Source organism: Lynx rufus, unplaced genomic scaffold (genome assembly GCF_022079265.1).
Source record: "Lynx rufus isolate CCGP_SWC_20201006 ecotype Redwood Valley unplaced genomic scaffold, mLynRuf1.p SCAF_18, whole genome shotgun sequence".
NCBI classification, from domain to species: Eukaryota; Metazoa; Chordata; class Mammalia; order Carnivora; family Felidae; genus Lynx; species Lynx rufus.
The window spans coordinates 41,936,086-41,959,663 of record NW_025814832.1 but is presented as its reverse complement, the minus strand read 5'-3'; the positions used below and the strand labels follow the sequence as shown (position 1 = coordinate 41,959,663).

The following is a 23,578-nucleotide window of genomic DNA, read 5'->3' as shown; positions in this document are numbered from 1 at the left end:
GAGCCCCGCGTCGGGCTCTGTGCTGACAGCTCAGAGCCTGGAGCCTGTGTTGGATTCTGTGTCTCCCCATCTCTTTCTGCCCCTCCCCCGCTCACGCTCTGTCTCTCTTGCTCTCAAAAAGTAAATACAACATTAAAATAAAATTTTTAAAGAGTTAGAGTCATGGGGTCAGAGAAGGCTTTCAGAGTCCATATGATAAAACCTACAAATTAGGATTTAATTTAAAGGCAACTTATTTATAAATAATACTTGCTGTAGCAACGAGAGCTCACTTACAAAAATCTTCATACTGGTGCTGTAGTTCATCCAAAATAAATAGAATATCTCTAATATCCACCATGTGGTTACCTGTAATAGAAAGAGTAAGTTCAAGTACTGTTATTTCTTTTTTGAACACAAATCTAGTTTCCATCCCATTCTAATACAAAAACAACACAGAGATGTGTGAAAGTAGGAACAGAGGTTGTGAATAATATCTAGAATTGTTAATAGCTCAGTACACACTGAAACATAAAAGACCATTATTTTCTTTTTCCCTTAATAAAAGAGTTTCCCACCAAAAGAAATTAGTCACATTTTAAGCTCCACAGCTAGGTAATCAGGTTAATATTTCACTCATTTAATAAATAGTGTTTTGAGAATTTACTATAGGTAGAATTTCAAGTTTTAGCTCTTTTGTCTTTCTCACTGGATTGTGAGCTCTTCAAGAGTACAGGATGTCATTTGTTTCCCCAATGCCTAGCAAATTATATACTTCCTAGCACTTAAAAACTAATTTTTTTGAGGGGCACCTGAGTGGCTCAGTCAGTTGAGTGTTTGACTCTTGATTGGGGCTCAGGTCATGATCTCAGAGTTCAAGGGTTCGAGCCCCACGTTGGGCTCTGCGCTGACAGTGCAGAGCCTGCTTGGGATTCTCTCTTTCCTTCTCTCTCTGCCTCTCTCCCACTTGCACTGTCTCTCTCTCAAAATAAATAAACAAACTTTAAAAAAATTATTTTTTAAAAATTATTTTTGATAAAACAGGGAGGGGGACAAAACATAAGAGACTTGTAAATATGGAGAACAAATTGAGGGTTACTGGAGGGGTTGTGGGAGAGAGGGTGGGCTAAATGAGTAAGGGGCACTAAGGAATCTACTCCGGAAATCATTGTTGCACTATATACTAACTAATTTGGACGTAAATTGAAAAAAATAAAAAATAAAATTAAAAAAATATTTTTGAATGAATAAATATACTAAAGGCTGTAAAGAATCATGCAATGTCTACATTGTGGATAGCAGTAAACCATTTACTTGGCGTCTTACACATGTACAGCACTCCCATAATTATAACTTCCTACCATTCCTGCCCTTGCCTCTGTCTAAAACCATTTTCCTTCTTGGACAGTGTATGACAGAGAATGGGGTCAGAGACAGTGACCTCAAATAATGTTGTTCCAACTGGACACCCAATAGTTCTTGCCTCCAAATGTCTGGCTTCGCTTGACATCCAAGGTGAGAAAGACCAGGTGTTGACTTACCTACTTATAAAAATACTAGGTTTGTTCTTCAGCCTATGCCTAAAAAATCAACTATTCAGTTATAAGCATAAGCAAAGACCCTGAAAAGAAGATGCCAGTTTTTAATGTGCCTTTTGAGTCCAAGAATTATTATATACACTATGGTTTTGGTGTTGGGTAAGATTGATTCATTCTGCTTCTTTGAAAATTGGTAAGCTATGTCAGGTCCAGGACTTTAAATCACTGCAAAGCAAGTAAGTATTTGACCAACCAAAGAAGTGCTAGACCAATTGATGTTAAGTTTCATCTCTTCTGATTAGAACTGCTTCTTACATTCTGGGGTTTTTTTTAATTATTTTTAATGTTTATTTATTTTTGAGAGAGACAGAGACAGAATGCAAGTGGGTTGGGGCAGAGAGAGGGGGAGACACAGAATCTGAAGCAGGTTCCAGGCTCTGAGCTGCCAGCACAGAGCCTGACGTGGGGCTCGAACTCACAAGCCACGAGATCATGACCTGAGCCGAAGTTGGACGCTTAACTGACTGAGCCACCCAGGCGCCACTCTTACATTCTGTTTTTTTTATTTTCTTGGTATTTGTCCTCATTCTGTTCTTGATTGTGGTTCTAACACCCCAGTGAACTTCTGGAACTTTTGTAGATAGAGTCCATATCCCAAGTTCTTAGATCAAAGCATCAGTCCTAAAATAATTCAAGGCTTCAGCCCTCAAATTCCTGAATTTGATCAGTGAAAAGTATTCTTTTGGATCATCCATAAATTAATCCAATGGAGAAGGCTGTATTGTTTATATCTGGTCTCTACTTAAAGAACTCCCCTTTCTGGAAAGAGGTCCAAGACTGACCAGTGAGCATGCAGTAGCCAACCATTTATAGATTTACTAGCTCTCGCTCAAATTTATTCCTTCTTCTATGCAATGACAAATACTTCTCACACACCTCTAAGACAAATACTATCCATTTATATAGTCTCTGGTGGCCAAATAAGCATTACAGAATCTGAAATTACTATTTTGACCCCCTACCTAGCTTATCAAAACCTCAATGAATAATTCCTGGTTGAGACTGAGACAATCAGTATAGTTACAGGTAGCATTTACTTCATAAGAGAAGTTCAAAACAGCTTCCCACTCTTACATTTGTCCTTCTGGAGGAAGCTCATATTGGAACTTTCCTTTCCATTCAACCTGGAAAATGTAACTATCTAATGGGAAAAAAAATTATCCTCATCATCAAAGTCATATTCAAGGCAACATTACTTTGAAGGTGTTAAATGACTATTAACACATTTCCATAGTCTCCACAATAGCTCCACAATATCAAAGACCTTCTCATCAAAAATCATGCTAGTTACTACTTTTCACCCAGTTCAGTTACTAGATTGGTAAATCCCACGAGAGAAAAAACTACTGCACCAATATCCTATCTCAGAAACCAAACTACCAGAACTGTCACACAGTGATTTTCCATATTCCTCTTGCCAGATCTTAATGAAGCAAATGCTTGTTAGACTTCCTTGCAAATTCCAGCAGCATTCCTCTTCATCATGCATACTCATGAAGATATTCTCCATGTTATCAGTATTGCTCCAAAAAACCAAACCAAATACAAAAACAAGATGTTAAAACAGTACCTATGCCAGGGTGCTATGGCTTCTACTAGTGGGATAACTGACTTAGATCACTCCTTACTTCAAAATTCTGTTACAGAAGAAACCATATCCACTACCGGGGTAACCCAAAACTTTTGGCATTCTGAGGGTGTCCTTTCCTTTAATGTTTAAGTAAAATAGCCCTGACCCCACACCATACATTATATGAACAGCAATCAATACTCCCTCCAAAATTTGAAGATTCCTGAGTGTTTTATACGCTGGCAGTTGATTTTCGTTTTGTTTTCTATTCCCGTGGACTCCTGATCTCTCTCACATTATCACATCCTATAGGTGCTATCTTCTCTCCACCCCAAGCCTACCTAACACAGAACCTACAGACCTTTTTCCTTGAAATCCACCCACCACATGACTAACACAAGGCTATTGTATATAACCAACTCCTACTAGATAACTTGAAATTAATGAGAGTAAGGGATTTCTTTATAGCACAGCAAGCACTACATAGTATTGTCCTAGAGTTCTACAGCCACTCTCTATTGATTGCTAGACCCCCATCCACTCTCAGGTTCCCTCAGTGTTCCTCTTCCAGCTGCCCATTAGCCACTGTTGTATTCTAAGTTCCTGTTGTTTTCTTATATAGAGTACTTTACCTTACCTTTTTGCTCAAACTACGTATCTCCCAACAGGCTTTAGCTCTCATAATCAAACATACCTGTTAAAATGATTTTCCTAGTCAAAAGACAAGGACCTCCCCTATGAGGAATTTTACCTTAAGTCACAACCAGGTTATTAAAAATGACAAAATGAAAAAATCTTATTCTCTCTGGTTGGAGGAGATGGAGTGAAGGGTGACACTTATTAATTCATTCAACATACATTTGTTGAGCAGTTAATATGTGCCATAAGCACTGAGGATACAACATTGAGCAAAAGTACACATGATATCTGCTTTCTTGGTATTTCGTCTTATCTGAGATACAGATCTTCACAAAACAATAAGAAATAGGGGTACCTGGGTGGCTCAGTCGGCTGGGCGTCTGATTTTGGCTCACGTCGTGATCTCGTGGTTTGTGAGTTCGAGCCGCGCATTGGGTTCTGTGCTGACAGCTCAGAGCCTGGACCCTGCTTCAGATTCTGTGTCTTCCTCTCTCTCCCTGCCTCTCCCTCCCTCACACTCTATTTCTCTATCTCTCTCAAAAATAAACATTGAAAAACTTTTTAAAAAATATAAGAAATAAAAGTTGCAACTGTGATTAGTGCTGTGAGAGTGTATGAGAACTTGACCTAGTCAGAAAAGTCATGGAAGCATCCTTAAAGAATAGAGTTGAGTTTAGATCCAAAGTATAAGTAGTAATCCACTAGGAGGGGAAGAATGCTCCAGGAAAAGAAAAGAATATATGTAAAGGCTATGGCAGGAGGAAGCCTGGTATATAACTGAAACTCTAAGAAGGCACAGTAAGCAAAGCAGAATGTGGTCTGAGATGAAGCTGGAGATCTAAGGTAAAGGCCAGACATTGCAAGTCCTTGTACGTGACCTTAAAGGGCTCTTCATCCCAAGAAGTATTATTAGAGTTTATGCAAGGAGGTAACATGATCAGATGTGTGGGGTTTTTTTATTTTTTATTTATTATTTTTTTTTTTAATTTTTTTTTTTCAACGTTTATTTATTTTTGGGACAGAGAGAAACAGAGCATGAATGGCGGAGGGGCAGAGAGAGAGGGAGACACAGAATTGGAAACAGGCTCCAGGCTCTGAGCCATCAGCCCAGAGCCCGATGTGGGGCTCGAACTCACGGACCGCGAGATCGTGACCTGGCTGAAGTCGGACGCTCAACCGACTGCGCCACCCAGGCGCCCCAAGTTTTTTTATTTTTTTATTATGTTTATTTATTTTTGAGAGGGAGGAGGGGCAGAGAGAGAGAGGGAGACAGAATACGAAGCAGGCTCCAGGCTCCGAACTGTCAACACAGAGCCCAACATGGGGCTTGAAACTACAAGCCTGAGACCATAACTTGAGCCAAAGTCGGACACTTAACTGACTGAGCCACCCAGGCGCCCCACAGATGTGTGTTTTGAAAAGATCATTCTGTCCATAGTGTTAAGGGGGATAAGACTGGGTGTGGGTGGGGGCACCTGGGTGGCTCAGTCGGTTGAGCGTCTGACTTCGGCTCAGGTCATGATCTCACAGCTCGTGAGTTCGAGCCCCCCGTTGGGCTCTGTGCTGACAGCTCAGAGCCTGGAGCCTGCTTCGGATTCTCCCTCTCTCTCTGCCCCTAACCCACTCGTATTCTGTCTCTGTCCCTCTCAAAAATAAACAAACATTAAAAAAAAAAAAGGAAAGACTGGATGTGGGTGGCATTGTTAGGATGAACAGTGATGGTCCTAAGGAAAAATTATGGTAACTTGGACTAAGGTAATGGTGGAAAATAGAGAGATTTAAGAGATATCTAGAAGTTTAAAATAATAGTAATTCACAACGGTTGCATGAGGAGAACAGAGAAAACAGAGTTGCCAAGGGTAATTCCCAGGTTTCTGCTTCCTATTTCTTGAGACTATTCTAGTGCCAATAGGTTCTATTTAATTCCTACAACAATCTATGAAATCAGCATAATTTTTCAGTTTAGCTCCCCAAGTACAAAGCCTGGAAATCCAGACCAGAATTCCATAAGCCAAAAAAAAAAAAAAAAAAAAGAAAAAAAAGAAAAAAAAAAAGCCACAGTGGTTTCATATGTAATTTCTGTTGCTTCTGGTAGAGCATGCCCTAAAGGCTATGTAATAATATGACTTGAGATTAAGCTTTAAAATCCCTATTTTATGGGCATCTTTATGCTCCAGAACATCCCTCCACTTACGTCTATCAACCCAGAACTCACCATAAATGACTACCTACTAAAATCCATGCAGCCTGGTTCTATCTTCACAGTACATCCCAGCCACCAAAGACCCCCTAAAAGCCACCACTGACAAATGACAAAAACCTGTGGAAGCCCATGGAAAAGGATGCCATGTCTGATAATGTTCCTGCCATATTTACACAAACTGTTCCCTCAGTCTAAAATGTCTTTCTCACTCTTCATTACCACCTTCAACCAACTAACCCCTACTGATCCTTCAAGATTTAGCTCAGACATCACATCCTCTGATGATCTTTCCCTGGTGTTTCCAGTATACATCTGCAGCCTAACTACATTCTATAACAGTATTTGCTATACAACATTATCATTTTCATTTATTTGACTCTTTCCACACTAGAATGGGAACTCCTTTGGAAAAAGAAATGTGTTCTATTCATCTCTGTATCACCTTGCATAGTTCCAAGCACAGTAGATATTAAATGACTATCTGACTCATTAAATACATGGATAATCAATGAATCAATCATTTATCAATCCATTATTATCAGACACCCCCTGGTGACATATAAACATATAATACAAAACATCTGCTAAATATATCCATAATGTTTTTTTTAAAAATCTACATTTTGCAAAGAGTAACTGAATAGCATGAGAAGATTGTGTAATCAAAGCTATCTAATAAAGTTAAAAATTCAAGAAATTTAGATCTCCAAGTTTGTGAAGCCAATGCCCTTGACATTAAAGAAACCATCTCTCCACAAACAAGAAATGGAAGAGAGGTAAGTTTGAAAAGAAAATAAATACATTTTTCTCTTAGATTTTTATCAAACATACCAAAATCTAATAATTTTAGAAATTTCTCATTTAATTTTTCTAGACTATCTCTTACCACAGACACCAGTAAGCAATGTTGATAGGTGGCAAGAGGTAAGAATCAAGGAGAGATAAAGGATGAATCAGCACACTGATATCCAAGAAAGATATAGTTACATAGTAATTCAAATAACTCACTGTCTATACTAGCATGTTTTATCACTTCCTGAAAAGTTTCAGGAATTACAGGAATATCCATGCTATCCAAAACAGCAGCCAGTTCATCAGTCGCAACTCGACCACTTTTTATCCTACAGAAAATCTTCAAGGCATTCTGGAATGCTGCAAAAATATAACAAAGAAAGAAGCTATTTTATCATGAGAATCAACAGCTTTTCTTGGAGGGGCTGATTTTGTGTCAATAGCCTACCAGGGTACAATACCTTTACATAGGCAAAGGGTTTTCTAAAACTGTACCTGCAAGTAGGCATTTGCCCAATTCTGACCACATTCCTAATATAAATGTAATTTTTGCTATTATCACTACTGATACAATATTAGCGATGATAGGTGGTATTTATTGAATGCTATTTATATGCCAAACATTGTGCTAAAAGCTATAGGCATTGTGCTAAAAGCTCTGGATTATCTCATTATACTATATTCACCGCTTAGTTAAGCCTTGTAACTAAAATAATTTCATATCTATCAGTGGTATAATCTATAATAGCAAGGCAGCTTAATCCAAAATTTGAGGGCATCATTAATTGCTTTAAAATGTAATTTAGAAAAAATAGCGTCAAAGAAAGAACAGAGTAGATGCAAAATTTCTCTTTAGATTTTTTTATATTACAAAGAGTTTAGTAATGGTTTAACCACTATTTAAAGGTCTTCTATTTCTCCACAGAAACTTCATTTTCTTACGCTAACAGTCCTTAACATCAAAAATGAACTGGAAAGATTTGTAACAATATGGACAGAACTAGAGTGTACTGTGTAAGTGAAATAAGTCAGAAGAAGACAAATATGTTTTCACTCATATATAGAATTTAAAAAACACAACAGGTGAACATAGGGGAAGGAAAGGAAAAATAAGATAAGAACAATAAGAGACTCTTAAATACAGAGAACAAACTGAGGGTTGCTGGAGGGGAGGTGGATGGGGGATGGGCTAAATGGGTGAGGGGTATTAAGGAGGGCACTTGTTGGGATGAGCACTGGGTGTTATACGTAAGTGATGAATCAGTGGGTTCTACTCTTGAAACCAACACTATACTGTATGTTAACTAACTTGACTTTAAATAAATTTTTAAAAATGAATTGGAAAGAACACAGTTAAATGAAAATATTCATATTAATGAGAGAATTTTCCCTAAACAGATGTCTTCCTTAAAATCTAAACAGATTGATACCTGTGTCCTAATGCTAAATTTAAGTGACCCTCCAACTACCGCTCCCCTTAATTTGATAAGGAAACACAATTCCCATAATCAACTTCAGAGAGCGAATCACTTTTTGTCAGACTACATTTTCTCGGAATTCAGGATATAACGAGCCTACTGATCCACAAGTTCTTAGATTTGCACAGTCATGGAGGAAGAACTGGGCATTATTCACTCATCCAACCAACCAGTTGTTATTGACCAGGCGAGCAAAAGTAGCAGAGGAAGGACCTCTGAGAATCCTCTCCTCCATAAAAGCTGTGAGAACACGGACGCAAACTGTCAGAATCAACTTTTTTCAAAACTCTGGCTGTAAATCAAAGGCTTAGAGTCATCCAAAGAGTGTTTTCTTTCAGAAAAACGGCTGAACCTCAGTAATAGTGAGCTTTGTGGCATTTTAGCTTGCCATTATTCCCATCTTGCCATCCCAGCTTCCCAGGAGCCTTGAAAACTAAGAGCCTACCCTCATGATGAAAAACAGCAGCCTGACAGCCAATGGAGAAGAATGAGTTTGGAACTTCTTCAAAGCCCCATTCTCTAAGAACTGTCATTATGAGACCTGCCTTGTGGCTCCCTGGAAGACCCTACTTGCCAAGCTGCCTTATTTAACCGGACTCAAAGCTTGCCCAAGGCAAAGAGTCTTTTCCCTGGAAGTACTCCTCAAACACAATCAGAGGCAATTAGTTAACATTATAACTGTCTGAAGTGGTGGGTAATAGTTGGAGCAAGCACTGGATGTTACATGTAAATGATGAAGCACTAAATTCCACTCCTGAAACCAGTATTACACTATATACTAACTAATTAGTTTAAGTAAAAACTTGAGACAAATGAACAAAAACCAGTCAGATTCAGGAGCCCTGCTCTTAAATGCTATTGCTGCTCTTCCAATGACATACTAATATTTTTTAGGATTAAAAAAAAATTTTTTTTTTGGAGAGAGAGAGAGAACAGGGGAGAGGGGCAGAGGGAGGGAGGGACGGAGGGAGAGAGGGAGGGAGGGAGGGAGGGAGAGAGAGAGAGAGAGAGAGAGAGAGAGAGAGAGAATCCCAAGCAGGCTCCATGCTCAATGTGGAGCTTGACTTGGGGCTTGATCCCACAACCCTGGGATTGTGACCTGAGCCAAAATCAAGAGTTAGATACTCCACTGACTAAGCCACCCAGGGGCCCTGACACAATGATTTTTAAAAATCAAATAAACCCACAACTGTACAAAGAAGAAAGATAAAAGCAACACAAATTTCCCATTCAGGGCATGCAAAAAATGATGCATTTTGATTAATATCCTACTTGGATACCTTTCTATGTCTCTACGTTCATCAACGATTGTGAATATTTCACTCAATTAAAACAGTACATATAGTATACTGCCTTTTCACTAAAAATATGCCATGGACCTATTTACAAGTCAATAAATGTAGATTCATGCCATTAAAAAAAAACAATTGGGGCAAATAATAGGCTAGCAAACAAGCTTAAGAGGAAAATCTGGGAAATGAGACGTCTGTAGAGGCCTTTGAAAAGTTCCAACATATTCCTGAGCATCTAGATGGCCACACACATAAACAGGTCTGTACCCAGGAAAACCAGAGTAAGTTCTGAACGCTCAGGTCTGGCTTACATTGAGGATATACACACGCAGGAAGTGAAGGCCAAGGAAGAGTTGAAAACTATCTGTCTGAGTGTTGAAGGCATGCCCCAAGGCACACATAGGGTCCCTCTGGTTCTCCTCTACCTAATAATTGGCAACTAATTTTGCCTTAAAAGGCACTTAAGGACACAAGCATACATATATAAACTATAATGTGAAAATAAATATGTATAAAATATAAGAAAAGATATTCATTGTGAAAGTGTCTATACTAGGAAGATAATTAGAATCAATAAAGGATTAGTTAAATAAATTATAGTATATCTACATTTTTCAGACACCATGCAGCTATTAAAAAATAAAAGGATCGAGCACCTCGGTGGCTCAGTTGGTTAAGCATCCGACCCCTTATTTTGGCTCAGGTCATGACCTCATGGATGGTAAGATCAAGCCCCACATCAGGCTCTGCACTGACAGCATGGAGCCTGCTTGGGATTCTGTCTCCCTTACTTTCTGCCCTTCCCTCACTTGCTCTGTATCTCTCTCTCTCAAAATAAATAAAAATAAACTTAAAAACAATTTTTTTTAAGTAAAAGGCAGACCTACACTTACTGGCATGGGGAAAACTTTCCAAGACATATTACTCAGTTAAAAAAAAAAAATTCATGCTAGACAACAAAGTACATAGCATGATCCCTTTCTCTTAAAAGTATAAGATGATCATATTTTTCCCTTTTATTTTCTTAGGGTCTCTTGATTTCTAACTGTATGCTTGATCTTTTCACTTGCCTCTGTAAGACCCAGGTACTCTAGTTCTCTTCTGCCTAGTAACTGATAACTCATTTTCTCTTACAAAATATGTAAATATTTATATACATTCATAAATGCATATAATAAAAGATGCTAAAGTCAACATTAACTTTAATATAGGAAGGATTAAAGAGGGTATTGTACATTTATATACTATTATATTGCTTGGATATTTTACTAAAAATAGTGTATTTGAGAATTAGGCATACCGTTTTAAGAGGAAGAAAAGAAATTTGGCACTTCTTGGTTGGTCTCAGAACATTTGACCATAAATAAAAAATAAGGTCAAAATAGAAAACCAGAACTTGAAAAACAAAGGAATACATGATAGCTCAACTGGGGCTCGACAAGCAGGCAGTACTTAGGTACCCAAACACACTTACAAATCTATAGTCAAGAAAAAGCTATAAGCTGAAAACCAAGTAGACAAAGAGGAAACCCAGTGCTATAGGAGTTAATCAAAATGCCAAGTAGGAAGAAATTCAAAGAGGGAAAGCAAGCCAAGCATCACATCTATATTGCTAATTGATGCATACGGTAATGTATTAAATAACATTCACTACATTAATGAATAAACATTAAAAGAGTTTTTCTTGCCTCTTGCTTCTTATCCAGGTATATGAAGATTATCACATTCATATATCCTTGATTCCAAGAAAATACAGGCTGGTTGACAGAAATATATAACCCCAAGGACAGATGATAGGAATTTGATCTTGCCTAATGGCAAAACCAAGGAACTGGTTTCTGTCTTGATTTGTTCTAACCCAAAGAACTGTTAAAATTAGGTCACAAACCCTAGAGATCTCAGAATATTGGAAGCACTGTTTCTATCAGTAACACGAATATTTCTTCCAATCACTTTCTTTGCTATTTACAGGAGTGTAAACTAAACGTTGTTAGGAGATCCATCAGTGTCTGAAATTTTTAGGGAGAAATACAAGCAGATTCCAAAGAGAGCAAAGAAAGTACTATTCACATTGGAGAAGAAAACAGATATGAGATTTCAAAGGGAAAAAAAGAAAAAAAACCACATGAACAAAGAAAGGCCTGGAAACAAGAATGAAATTGGCATGTATAGACATTTGTGTCTATAACTGGAGCACGGGGTTCTTGCCTGGAAAAGATTCTACCAAGAGGAAAGTGGCAAGAAAAATTATAAGGGGGTGAGGATGTCAAGCATAAGGGTTTGGACCACATTCATTTCATCACAGGAAAAGCATCTAAATTTTTGAGCAGGAGAATGATATGACAAAAATCGTGTGTTAAGAAAATCTAGCAGTTGCATGCAGGAAAAAGTGGAGATTATGGATAGAAAATTAGGATACTGTGGACAGGTTTTTAGTGCCTTTTATGAAATAACTCGTGTCTAATTGTTCTCAACCTAGGCTACAGGGGAAAACACTATGTGAGAGATCTGAAAAAAACCTAAATTCATATAACCATCCCACCCTAAAATCAGTGACAATCAAAATCATTCTTTTCTGCAATTTTGAAGAATCGTTTTTTTACCTGGATCCTGGGAGACCAAATAACAAACATCATTCACAGTCTTAAGGAAATCTGAAAAATCCAGCATTCCATTAACCACAATAATAGTTCAGAAACAGAAGGAAAAAAACTGCATTAGCAAACTCATTAAGAACATAAGATAAAAATGCAAACTAAAAATGTGAATACAATTAACTGATAGTCTAGAGGAGCACTAACATTAAATATAGACTGTAAAAAGAAAACCTATCATAAAACATAATTACACATTTTAATTATGTAGTAAATAGTGCCCAGCAATAATCAAAATGATATAGACTAGAATTTAAGATACTGCAATATTCTTTACTCAAAGCTCTAATTTTTATACTTGTCATTAGGTGCAAAAAAATCATGCAACTTGTCAATTTTACATATATAATGGTTTTGCCTGAAAAGAATAGGACTGATTTCATTGTGTTCTAGCTAAGACCCTCTATACCAGTGGTTTTAGGGGAGATTACAGATCCAGATGAGACTCTAATGAAAGCTTTGCCTCAAATCATTCCATCTCCTTCTCTCCTCTCCTCCTTTCCTCCCTCTCTCTCTCTCTCTCTCTCTCTCTCTCTCACTACACACACACACACACACACACACACACACACACACACACACAAAATGTATTGAACAAATGCACAAAATATTGCACAATATTAAAGTCTTCACCCAAAAAATCCTCTCATTTATCATGCAAAAAGTAATGCCTATTTATTGAAAGAAAGAAAGAAATCTAAATTGTACAAATGAAAATTTCAGTAAGAAATTATTGCTTGGTTTGAATGAGAAGTTGAAATGATGGAGCTTTTTTTTCTGCATGATAATGCACAGGTCATCTCTGATGAGCAACTAGAGCTGAAAAGCCAGGTTTACAAAGTGTGACAAAACACAGAATCAGGATTCTTCTGTCTCATTTTCTAGACAAGCATAGATCTGCGTCAAGGAACATCTGAATTTTTCAAGATTCTTCAAGTTAAATAACTCTAACGTCATTTTCCTCTTCATATAGTAAATGAGGCCAATTTTGAAAGGGTTTATCTGTGTTTGGAAGAAACTTATTATAAATTTACATTTTAAATTAATGTAATCTGAACAAAGTAACTTATAAAAGAACATTTCAGTGCTTCTGGTGGTCTGCAGGCTTCTACTGTCAGAGAAATTGACAAGGCTTAGTTGTTCTCATTGCTAAACCACAGAAACACTTTCTGGATTGGAAAATTTGTCAAGTTGTCTACCTCAAAATTTCTTTTTCAGTGTCATAACTTGAGAGTGGTTTCTCCTTTCCTTCAAAGACACAATGAAACATCTGTGCAAATTTCAATCAATTATTTTGATTTGTTTTCTGACTTCTATGTGACTTAGGTTTAAACAAAAACCTTATAGATAAAACATCAAGAGCACAATCCATACAAGAAATAGTTGTAGACTAGACTTCTTCAGAAGTATGAACTTAAGTTGAAAGATATTCTTCAAAAATTGGGGTGCCTGGGTGGCTCAGCGGGTTAAATTCCGACTCTTGATTTGGGCTCAGGTCATGATCTCACAGTTGGTGAGTTCAAGCCCCGCATAGGGCTCTGTGCTGACAGGGCAGAGCCTGCTTGGGATTCTCTTTCCTCTCTGTTCCTCCCTTGCCTGTGCTCTCTCTCACATATCCAGTAAAGGACTCGTATTCAGAATACATACATTCAAAACGCAATAGTAGGAACACAAACACATTTTCAATGGGCATAAGATATACAGGGAGCAAAAAAGCACATGAAGATATATTCAAAATCATTTGATCATTCAGGAAATGCAAATTAAAACCACAATGAGAAAACACCATACATCTATTAGAATGACAATTTTTAAAGGCTCACCAATTCCAGGATTGACAAGGATGAGGAGCATCTGAAACTGTCATAAATTGTTCCTAACAATGTAAAATAATTCAGCTGCTTTGCAAGCACAGTTTAGCAGTTTCTAAAAAATTCAAATATACCTACCATATGACCCAGTTATCCTACCATCAGGTATTTACCCAAGATAAATGAAAATAGTATATGACTACACAAAGACACATAAATGAATGTTTACACCAGCTTTATTTGTAATAGCCAAAAACTAGAAACAATCCAAACATCATCAATTAATGAATGGATGAACAAATCATGGCACATCCATAAGAGAGAACGCTGCTTAGCAATAAAAAGAAATAAACCTGATATGTACCAAAGCATAGATGAATCTCAGTATAATTACGCTGAGTGAAAGAAATCAAACTAAAAAAAATGAGTACTTACTGCACGATATCATTTATATAAAGTTCTAGAAAATGCAAACAATCTGTAGTGACAGAAGCAGGTTAGTGTTTGCTTGGGAAGTAGTGGGGGGGGGGTTGTGGAAAGAGAATGGGGGCTTACAAAGGGCTATAATGGGATTGAGTTTTCACAAGTATATACATATGTAGAAATTTTCAAATTGTATACTTTAAATAAGTCAAGTATATACCTCAATAAAACTATAAAATACGCAGATAATTTAAAATCCATTGGAATAGCCAATTCCAAAAACAGTACAGAGGTTTTGTCTAAAAATTAAAAACAGAACTATCATATCATCCAGCAAGCTCACTTTTGGATAGATACCCAAAGGAAATAAAAGCACTATCTCAAAAAACTATGTGCACTTCAAGCATTGCAGCATTATGCCCAATAGCCAAGAAATGGAAACAGCCTAAATGCTCACCAACAGATGAATAAAGAAAATGTAACCTCTATGTATATGACATATTCTGGAGGGTGGAGGGAGTGGGCAGATGTTTGTCAAAGGATACAAACTTTAGGTATGAGATGAACAAGTTCTGGGAATCTGATGTACAGCATGGTGACTATAGTTAATAATACTATATTGTATCTTTGAAATTTGCTGAGAGAGTATATCCTAAGAGAGTAGTGTTCTCATCACACACAAAAAAGGTAACTATGTGAGGTGATGGAGATGTTATTTACTTGATAGCTGGTAATCAGTTCACAATGTATATGTATATCAAATCATTACGTTGTACACTTTAAATATATGCAATTTCTATTTGTCAATTATATCTCAATAAAGCTGGACAACATAACATGACTTGACATAAACCATGTTCCTATAGGTATATGCATATCCTATGACCCAGCTTCTTCATTTCTAGAAATCTATCCTATAAAAATATTTACACAAATGTGCAAGAATTGATGAACAAGGATGCTCTTTATAGCATTATTTGTAATAGCAAAAATTTTAGAGGTAACTTCACCACTAATCAATATGAGACCAATTAAAAGGTATATAACAAATATCCAGGAAGACTACCTACCAAATTATTAACAGTGTGTACTATGAAGAATTGTAGTGAAAGATTGAGGTGAAGAGATAATTTCCATTTTGTAATTTGTAAACTTCTTTAAGCTAAAAATACTAACTTAAAACAAAAAAAAACCTTTATATTCAGTTATTAAACTTTTTCTTGTATTTGCAATTTTTACCAAGATATTCAATATAGGTCTACACTTTTTTCAATGTAAAAATTAAGGAATACAAATTTAAACTAACATATGTTATCTAAAATTGTTTGTATGGACACTAATAATGAAGCAGCAGAAAGAGAAATTAAGAAAACAATCCCATGTACAATGGCACCAAAAAGAATAAAATACCAAGAATAAACTTAAGCAAGGAGGTGAAAGATCTGTACTCAGAAAACTATAAAGCACTGATGAAAGAATGTGCAGATAACACAAACAAATGGAAAGACATTCCGGGCTCACGAATTAGAAGAATATTGTTAAAATATCCATACTACCCAAAGCAATCTACAAATGTAATGCAATCCCTATCAAAATACCAACAGCATTTCACAGAACTAGAACTAACAATCCTAAAATTTGTATGGAAACAGAAATGACTCCAAATAGCCAAAACAACCTTCAAAAATAAAAAGAAAGCTGGAGGTATCATAATTCCAGATTTCAAGTTATATTACAAAGCAGTAGTAATCAAAACAGTGTGGTACTGGCACAAAAATAGACACATAGGTCAATGGAACAGAATAGAAAACACAGAAGTAAACACACAGTTAAATGGCCAATTAATCTTCAACAAAGGAGACAAGAATATGCATTTGGAAAAGACAGTCCCTTCAACAAACGGTGTTGGGAAAACTGGACAGCAACATGCAACAGAATGAAACTGGACCACTTTCTTACACTATACACAAAAGTTCAAAATGGATTAAGAATTTAAATGTTAGACCTAAAACCATAAAAATCCTAATAGAGAGCAGAGGCAGTAATTTCTCTGACAGAGGCAGCTATAGCAACATCCTTTTAGATACATCTCCTGAGGCAAGGGAAACAAAAGTAAAAATAAACTACTGGGATTACCACAGAATAAAAAGCTTTGGTACAGCAAAGGAAACAACCAATAAAACTAAACAATAACCTACTGAATGGGATAAGATGTTTGCAAATGACATACCCAATAAAGGGTTCGTATCCAAAATATATAAAGAACTTATATAATTCAACACCAGAAAAACAAATAATCCATTTTAAATGGGCAGAAGACAGGAACAGACATTTCTTCAAAGAAGACCTACGTATGGCCAACAGACACATGAAAAGGTGTTCAACATCACTCATCATCAGGGAAATGCAAATCAAAACCACAATGAGATATCACCTCACACCTATCAAAATGGCTAAATTTAAAAACACAAGGAAAAACAAGTGTTGGCAATGATGTAGAAAAAAAAAGGAACCCTTGTGCATTGTTGGTGGGAATGCAAACTGGTGTAGCCACTGTGGAATACAGTATGGAGAGTCCTCAAAAAATGAAAACTACCATATGATCCAGTAATTGTACCTCTGGGAATTTACCCAAAGAATAAACATTAATTCATAGGTATACAGGCATCCCTAGGTTTATTGCAGCATTATTTAAAATAGCCAAATTATGGGAGCAGTCCAAATGTCCGTCGATAGATGAATGAAGATGTGATACACACACACACACACACACACACACACACACACACACACACACAGGAATATTATTCAGCCATAAAAGGAATTAAATCTTGCCATTTGCAAAAACATGGATGGAGCTAGGGAGTATAATGCTGAGTGAAATAAGCCAGTCAGAGAAACACAAATACCATATGATTTTACTCACATGTAGAATTTATGAAACAAAACAAATGAACAAAGTGGTGGGGGGTGGGGGTGGGGAACAGGACAAACCAACAAACATACTCTTAACTATAGAGAACAAACTGGGGGTTACCAGAGGGAAAGTGGATGAGGGGATGGATGAAATAGGTGAAGGGGATGAAAAGGATACTTATCTTGATGAGCACTGCGTAATACAGGGAATTGCTGAATCACTATATTGTACACCTGAAACTAATACAACACTGTATGCTAACTAACTGGAATTAAAATAAAATAAAAACAAATAAAATAAAATAAAATAGGTTGTATGGCTTTGGAGTACACTTTTATCTTTCTGTCCCTCAGTTTCCCCAACTGTAAATCCAGGTAACTGGAAGAAACTACATCTGAAGTCTTGAAATCTAAAGCTCTAAAGATTTATTGCTTTGAATTTCTAAAAAAAAATTTTTTTTCAACTTTTTTTTTTTTTTTGGGACAGACAGAGAGAGAGAGGAGAGAGAGAGAGAGAGCATGAACGGGGGAGGGGCAGAGAGAGAGAGGGAGACACAGAATCGGAAGCAGGCTCCAGGCTCTCAGCCCAGAGCCTGACGCGGGGCTCGAACTCACAGACCGCGAGATCGTGACCTGGCTGAAGTCAGACGCTTAACCGACTGCGCCACCCAGGCGCCCCTATTGCTTTGAATTTCTAATAACAGTATTACTTAAAAGCCTTAAAATGTTCATATCCTTTGACCTAGCAATTTCAATTTTAGTGACCTATCTTTTGTCTGATGAGATAAAGAGAAAAAACCCTGCTTATAACAGCAAAAATATTAGAAATGACATATTTATTTAGATTATTTGTTATATAGCTTATTTTTCAAAACAATTTGTTTTTGTGCTTTGATCTGTTCCACAGAAAAATTCACAGCTGCCAAAACCAGCCTGATGGCAGGGCCCGGGTGATGGATGGATCGGGACTGCATGGTGGCCCACCGACAGCGAAGCTTCTTGTACCCCTGCTTTTATGTGATTTGGCCTTAGCATTGGTCAGGGCAGCCCCCCTACCAATGAAAGTACCTGGGGATTTGTCGGTTGGGGAATTGCCCATGACAGGTCCCCTGGGAAAAGGACCACGGGGGAAAGAAATAAGATTCCGCAGGGAAATTATGCGGGCCTACATCCAGCCCTTGCCACCCCCTGTAAAGACTCCTCTACCTAAAGGAAGGATAGCCCCATATATTTCCCAGCCAGGGAGGGGGACAAATGGATTTGAAATCCCCACCCTGGCAACAAAGGAACGTATCTATGGATACAAATTACTCCAACCCCTAGCCCCACTTGGCCCCCAGGAGGCATTCCAGATGATAACTGGACCTGGTGGGTTAAGGTACAGAATGGTTCATTAGTTCCTAGGTATACATTGTCTCCCTGGGAGCGCAGAAGGCGTGGGTTCCCAGGGCCCTCTTGGCTCCCTCCCGGCACCCCAGACCAAAGCGAATAACTTTTGTTCCTTATACACAAATGGTTCAAAGAAACAATTAAGAAGTCATGTCCCTGTAAATGTTCCACTTGAGGTGTTGAGAGATAGATGACCTTTCATGAAAATAGCAAAGCAAACGCTTTCTAGACTATAAATAAACGTAGATACATAATGAAAATAATATGAAGAAATTAATCAATTTCTTGTAACGTTACAAGAAAATAACCATGTTGTCCCTTAATGGGTGATTACACAAAGGAACATTTTTAGAATTAGGTAAAGCCAAGAAACATAGATGACGCACGCTACAAGGAAATTGCTAACAAATATAATGCCACGTTTGCCGCAATAAAGCGGCCAGTCTAACACACTGTTGTTGTCCGTGTCCATTTGTTATTTTCGCCGACGCCGTGCATCCTTCGGGAACCCCTGGACCTGCTGGGGCTGGACCCCGGCACACAGCCATTTAAAAAGGCAGTGTTGGGGTGCCTGGGTGGCTCAGTCGGTTAAGCGTCCAACCTCGGCTCAGGTCACGATCTCGCGGTTTGTGAGTTCGAGCCCCACGCCTGGCTCTGTGCTGACAGCTCAGAGCCTGGAGCCTGCTTCTGCTTCTGTGTCTCCCACTCTCTGCCCCTCCCCCACTCATGCTCTGTCTCTCTCTCTCTCTCTCTCAAAAATGAATAAATGTTAAAAAAAAAATTAAATATTTAAAAAGGCAGTGTGGATCTATATTTATTTACATGGAAGGTTGCCTAACATATAAAGTTAATAGAAAAAGGTAACAAAATTGTATGCATGTGAGTCAACATATATATTTTCTAATTATGTGTTTATGCATATGTATATACCACACTTACACACACACACGCACACACATGCTTAGAAAAATCCTAGAAAAATATATGTAAAAATACCAAAGTTCAGCTCTGGGTAGTGGGATTACACATAAGTTTTATTTTCTCCTTTCTTTTCTCCTATGCTTTCAGAGAATAAGGTTATTTCCACTTTGAATAATTATTTTAATAATAAATCTCCAAAAAATTCTATGTCAAGAGAATTAACATATGGGTAAATAAACATGTCAGAAAAAATAGAGTTGCTTTTTAGTCTTTCTAAAAGTTAGATTTATATTTATTATTTTATTTTTATACCCTCTGAAAGTTGTGTACAGTAGGCACTCAAAAAATGTTGGGGTGACTCGGATAGATAGACGAATGACACCATTGCAACTTGTCAGTTCCTGTTAGGTTGCTAAGTAACATTCTATTGGTGGTCCATTTGACTCCTAGTATTCTCCATCTACAAATTTTTTATAATAACCAATCCACATCTTTTATTTGAGTAGCTTGATGCTTTTAACCTCAGAGTATTACTGTGCCATTGTGTGTATTAAGTTTATTTTACTTCTGACCAATCCTTCAACTTATCTATACCATTTTTATTCTAAACTTATCTCTCCTCCTTAATAAGCTTGGAATGGTCTGTAAATGTAATCAGTTCTCTATTATTTACTTCTTTGATTAAAGTATTGGACACTGACAACAAAAGAGCAATTACTTTTCCAGATGTTTTAAAATAAAATTATTAGGATTTTGATTTGCATTTTTTTTGACTACTGAGGATGGAAAATATTTTTATATGATTATTGGCTACATATATTTTCTTTTATGTGATATTCTTATCCGTGTGTCTTACTCACTTTTCCATTCCATCTCCAATCTGAAGCTCAGAAAAGTGAAGCAACCATTGCACTGTCTACCATTGGGAAGCTGACAGCTTTGGGGGTATTTGCTCAGCTGAGGAGCTACGCACCTTTTATAGAAAATGTTGCTGCGAATTATGGAGAGGGCCAGCCCCACCCCCCACCCGTGGCCAGCATGAGGGTACTGCTTAACTGCTCCCACACCTACAGCTCATTGAACCACGCGGGGATGATGGGTCCAAGCTGAGCCAATCAGATTCTCTATCCCAGCCCCTTGGACTCTGGGGCTGAGACTAGCCAGTCTCCGTGACTGCTCAGAACATTAGCCCGTTAGCTTGGGGGCAGCCACGATCTGTCCTCTGGAATGTGGAGCAGAATATACTGCCCTACAAAGAAAGTAGTGAAGGAAATGCACGAGGAGGCAAAAACTTGTCAGCAGAGCCACACTGACAGTTCCCAGCTCCGCCTCCATTCTCTTCCCAAGAAGAGACCCCTTGGGTAAGCTCGGTGAGACACCTTGTCCCCTCTGAAGCCATCTCCCTCAGCTCACTCAAGTTGCTTTGCTACTGTGTCCAAAACGGTTTTAATACAACATCAGAGAAAGACCCAGATCCCAAGTCTTGTAAGTCCCAGTTCCGAGCCCCGCCGCTCTCCCACGTTTTTCTAGACGGTCAGAAGGGGTCGAGTCCTTGCCTCCTGTCCCCTCCTGTCACTACATCCTTCTTGGGGCTCTGCCTGCTAACTCAGTCCCACAGTGACCTCCTCACCAGTTCTTCATTCCCCCTGCTCCAGACACAATCTTTTTCACACAGTTGATGGTTGAGAGAAGATCGGGGCTCAGCAGTTCTGAAGGGGAGACAGAGAATACCCGTGAGAACACAGAGGACAGTCCCAGAGACTGAGGCAGACACTGGCTCTCCCTGCCCCCCAGGGGCTGAGTCCTTCCAGATTAGGCAAGGGCTCCCTCCCAGAGGCCCATTGAGATATCTCTACAATGGCTGCTAGAGGTCAAGGGTGGCTAGGGGTGGGGGCAGGAGTAAATGTATGTTTACTACCACACATCCTAGCTAGGGTACATGCTGGTTCACGCCACGTTTGAGGGTTTCTAGGGAAAGGAAATGTCAAAACAGGCAGCACAGAGGCCAAGGTAAACCTTGCCTAATGAGAGAGGCTCTTCAGGTCAAGAGTGCAGGGATGTTGATCAGAGTACGAAAGAGGGAGTAAGGGGCAAAGTCATGGACCTGTGGAGCCTCCAGGAGTGGCTCTGAGGTGGGGAGTTTGCCCTTGGCCTCCAATCAACCAGGCCATTAACCACACAAAGTCAGTACTTGATGGTTAGAGCTGAGCCTTCAGGGCCACCAGTCTGGCATTCAGCACTGGTTCTATGGGCCTCAGTTTGCTCGTCTGTAAAGCGGGGATCATAATAGTTTCCACCGCATGAGAAGCTGGCATGTGAAGTGCTTAGTATATAACACACTCTTGATAAATGTTGGCCGCTGCTGTCCTCTGCTACTGGGTGTGCAGAGCCTTTCTGGAGCCTGCACGCCGGAGAATCTCCTAACCGGAGGGGCATCGTAGCCACTAGTCAAATCCTCTGCTCAGCAAAGGCATTCCCGGACTCCTCGGGCCATCCCTCTGGGTGCATTCCCAGGCTTGGAGTGGGAAGAGAAGTCCTGTGAGTAGACCCCACTCATCCTCTCACCTCTCCCACCCTGAGACCCCGGCCAGACCTTTGCAGTCCTCGTGGCAAATGTTTTCCGAGTGACTCTTGTAATCATTGCACCAGTAGCGGCTGTTGATCTGGAAGATGCCATAGTCGAAGCTGCCGTCTGCATTTTCATTTACCTTTGATAGGTTGAAGTTGCTCTCCACAAAAGCCAGGCACAGCCCTTAGAACAGGGAGAAGAAGGTTTTTAGAGGGCTCTGAACTGAGGGACAAAGGATACGGAGGAGAAAGGGAGACGGGGAAGCAGAAGAAAGGAACAAGGCCTAAGAGGCTAGATGGGGCAAGCTGGCTGGAAACACCCATTAGCTTCTCCCCTCGCCCTTCGGTCCATCCACCTGCCCCTCAGTACAACCGCTCATCATCCCGCTGTCCATCCGCGTCTCCTGCACTTGATGACCGCCTACTGTGTGCCATGACCCGTGCAAAACCCAGTGAGGGACATTTAGCTGGGTCAAAGGCAGCTGGTGCCTTCAGAGGGCCTATAGTACAAGAATGAAGACACACACCTTAAAGGACCGTAAGACAAGATAAAACGAGAAGGACAGCACAAGACAGGTGTGTGCAAAACCTGGGCAGAAGGAAGCTAGCCCCACCATGGAGGAGGAAGAAGCCTTTGCACTGCCTGCTCCCTCTGCCTGGAATGCTCTTCCCCGGACATTTGGGCGACCCGGTCCTTTGCCTCATTCAGTGCTGCTCAATGTCACCTCCTCAGAGAGGTATTCCTTGACTTCCCCTTCAAGGACAAGGTTACCTCTCACTCCCCTGGCTTTATTCTGCTGCATAATATTTATCACCACCAGGAAGTGCTTCATATGTTTGTGTGTGTGTTTGGGACTCGCCTCTCCCCCTAGAATGAAAACACTGTGAAGGAAGGGGCTTTGTTGATGTCTCTGTCCCCAGCCCCTAAAATAGTTCCCGGCACATAGTAAGTGCTCAGTTAATAATTGTGGAAGGAATATAGAATGTTGGGAGGGGCTTCTCAGGGAGGGTTGCTTTTTGAACTTGGCTTCGAAAGATGAATGATGGAAAGATGGCCACATAGGGGGTGACCAGGAGCAGAAGAGGAATGGGAGGGAGGGGAGGGTGGGTGATGGGTATTGAGGAGGGCACCTTTTGGGATGAGCACTGGGTGTTGTATGGAAACCAATTTGACAATAAATTTCATATATTAAAAAAAAAAAAAAAAAAAAGCCTTCCCTGGGCGAGCATCAGCTACATGGACAAGAACAGCAAAACCATTCTTTCCCTCCCTCTTCTTTCTTCACCCCTTACCCTTACATCACTTCCACCCCTAGTGAGGGTGAGAGACGGCGAGACAGAGCGA

At 39.1% G+C, this 23,578-nt stretch overlaps 1 protein-coding gene across 1 annotated transcript; it reads right to left on the bottom strand.

The window, feature by feature from the left end:
• Positions 1-105: 105 nt before the first annotated feature.
• Positions 106-22,628, bottom strand: LOC124512841 (lysozyme-like protein 6). The gene is made up of 5 exons (XM_047080447.1): positions 22,604-22,628; positions 22,259-22,417; positions 21,296-21,374; positions 6,998-7,141; positions 106-348 (listed from the first exon to the last, which is right to left on the bottom strand). The coding sequence occupies exons 1-4, from the start codon at positions 22,626-22,628 to the stop codon at positions 7,111-7,113; spliced, it is 294 nt and encodes a 97-aa protein (XP_046936403.1). The 3' UTR covers positions 106-348; positions 6,998-7,110.
• Positions 22,629-23,578: the final 950 nt, after the last annotated feature.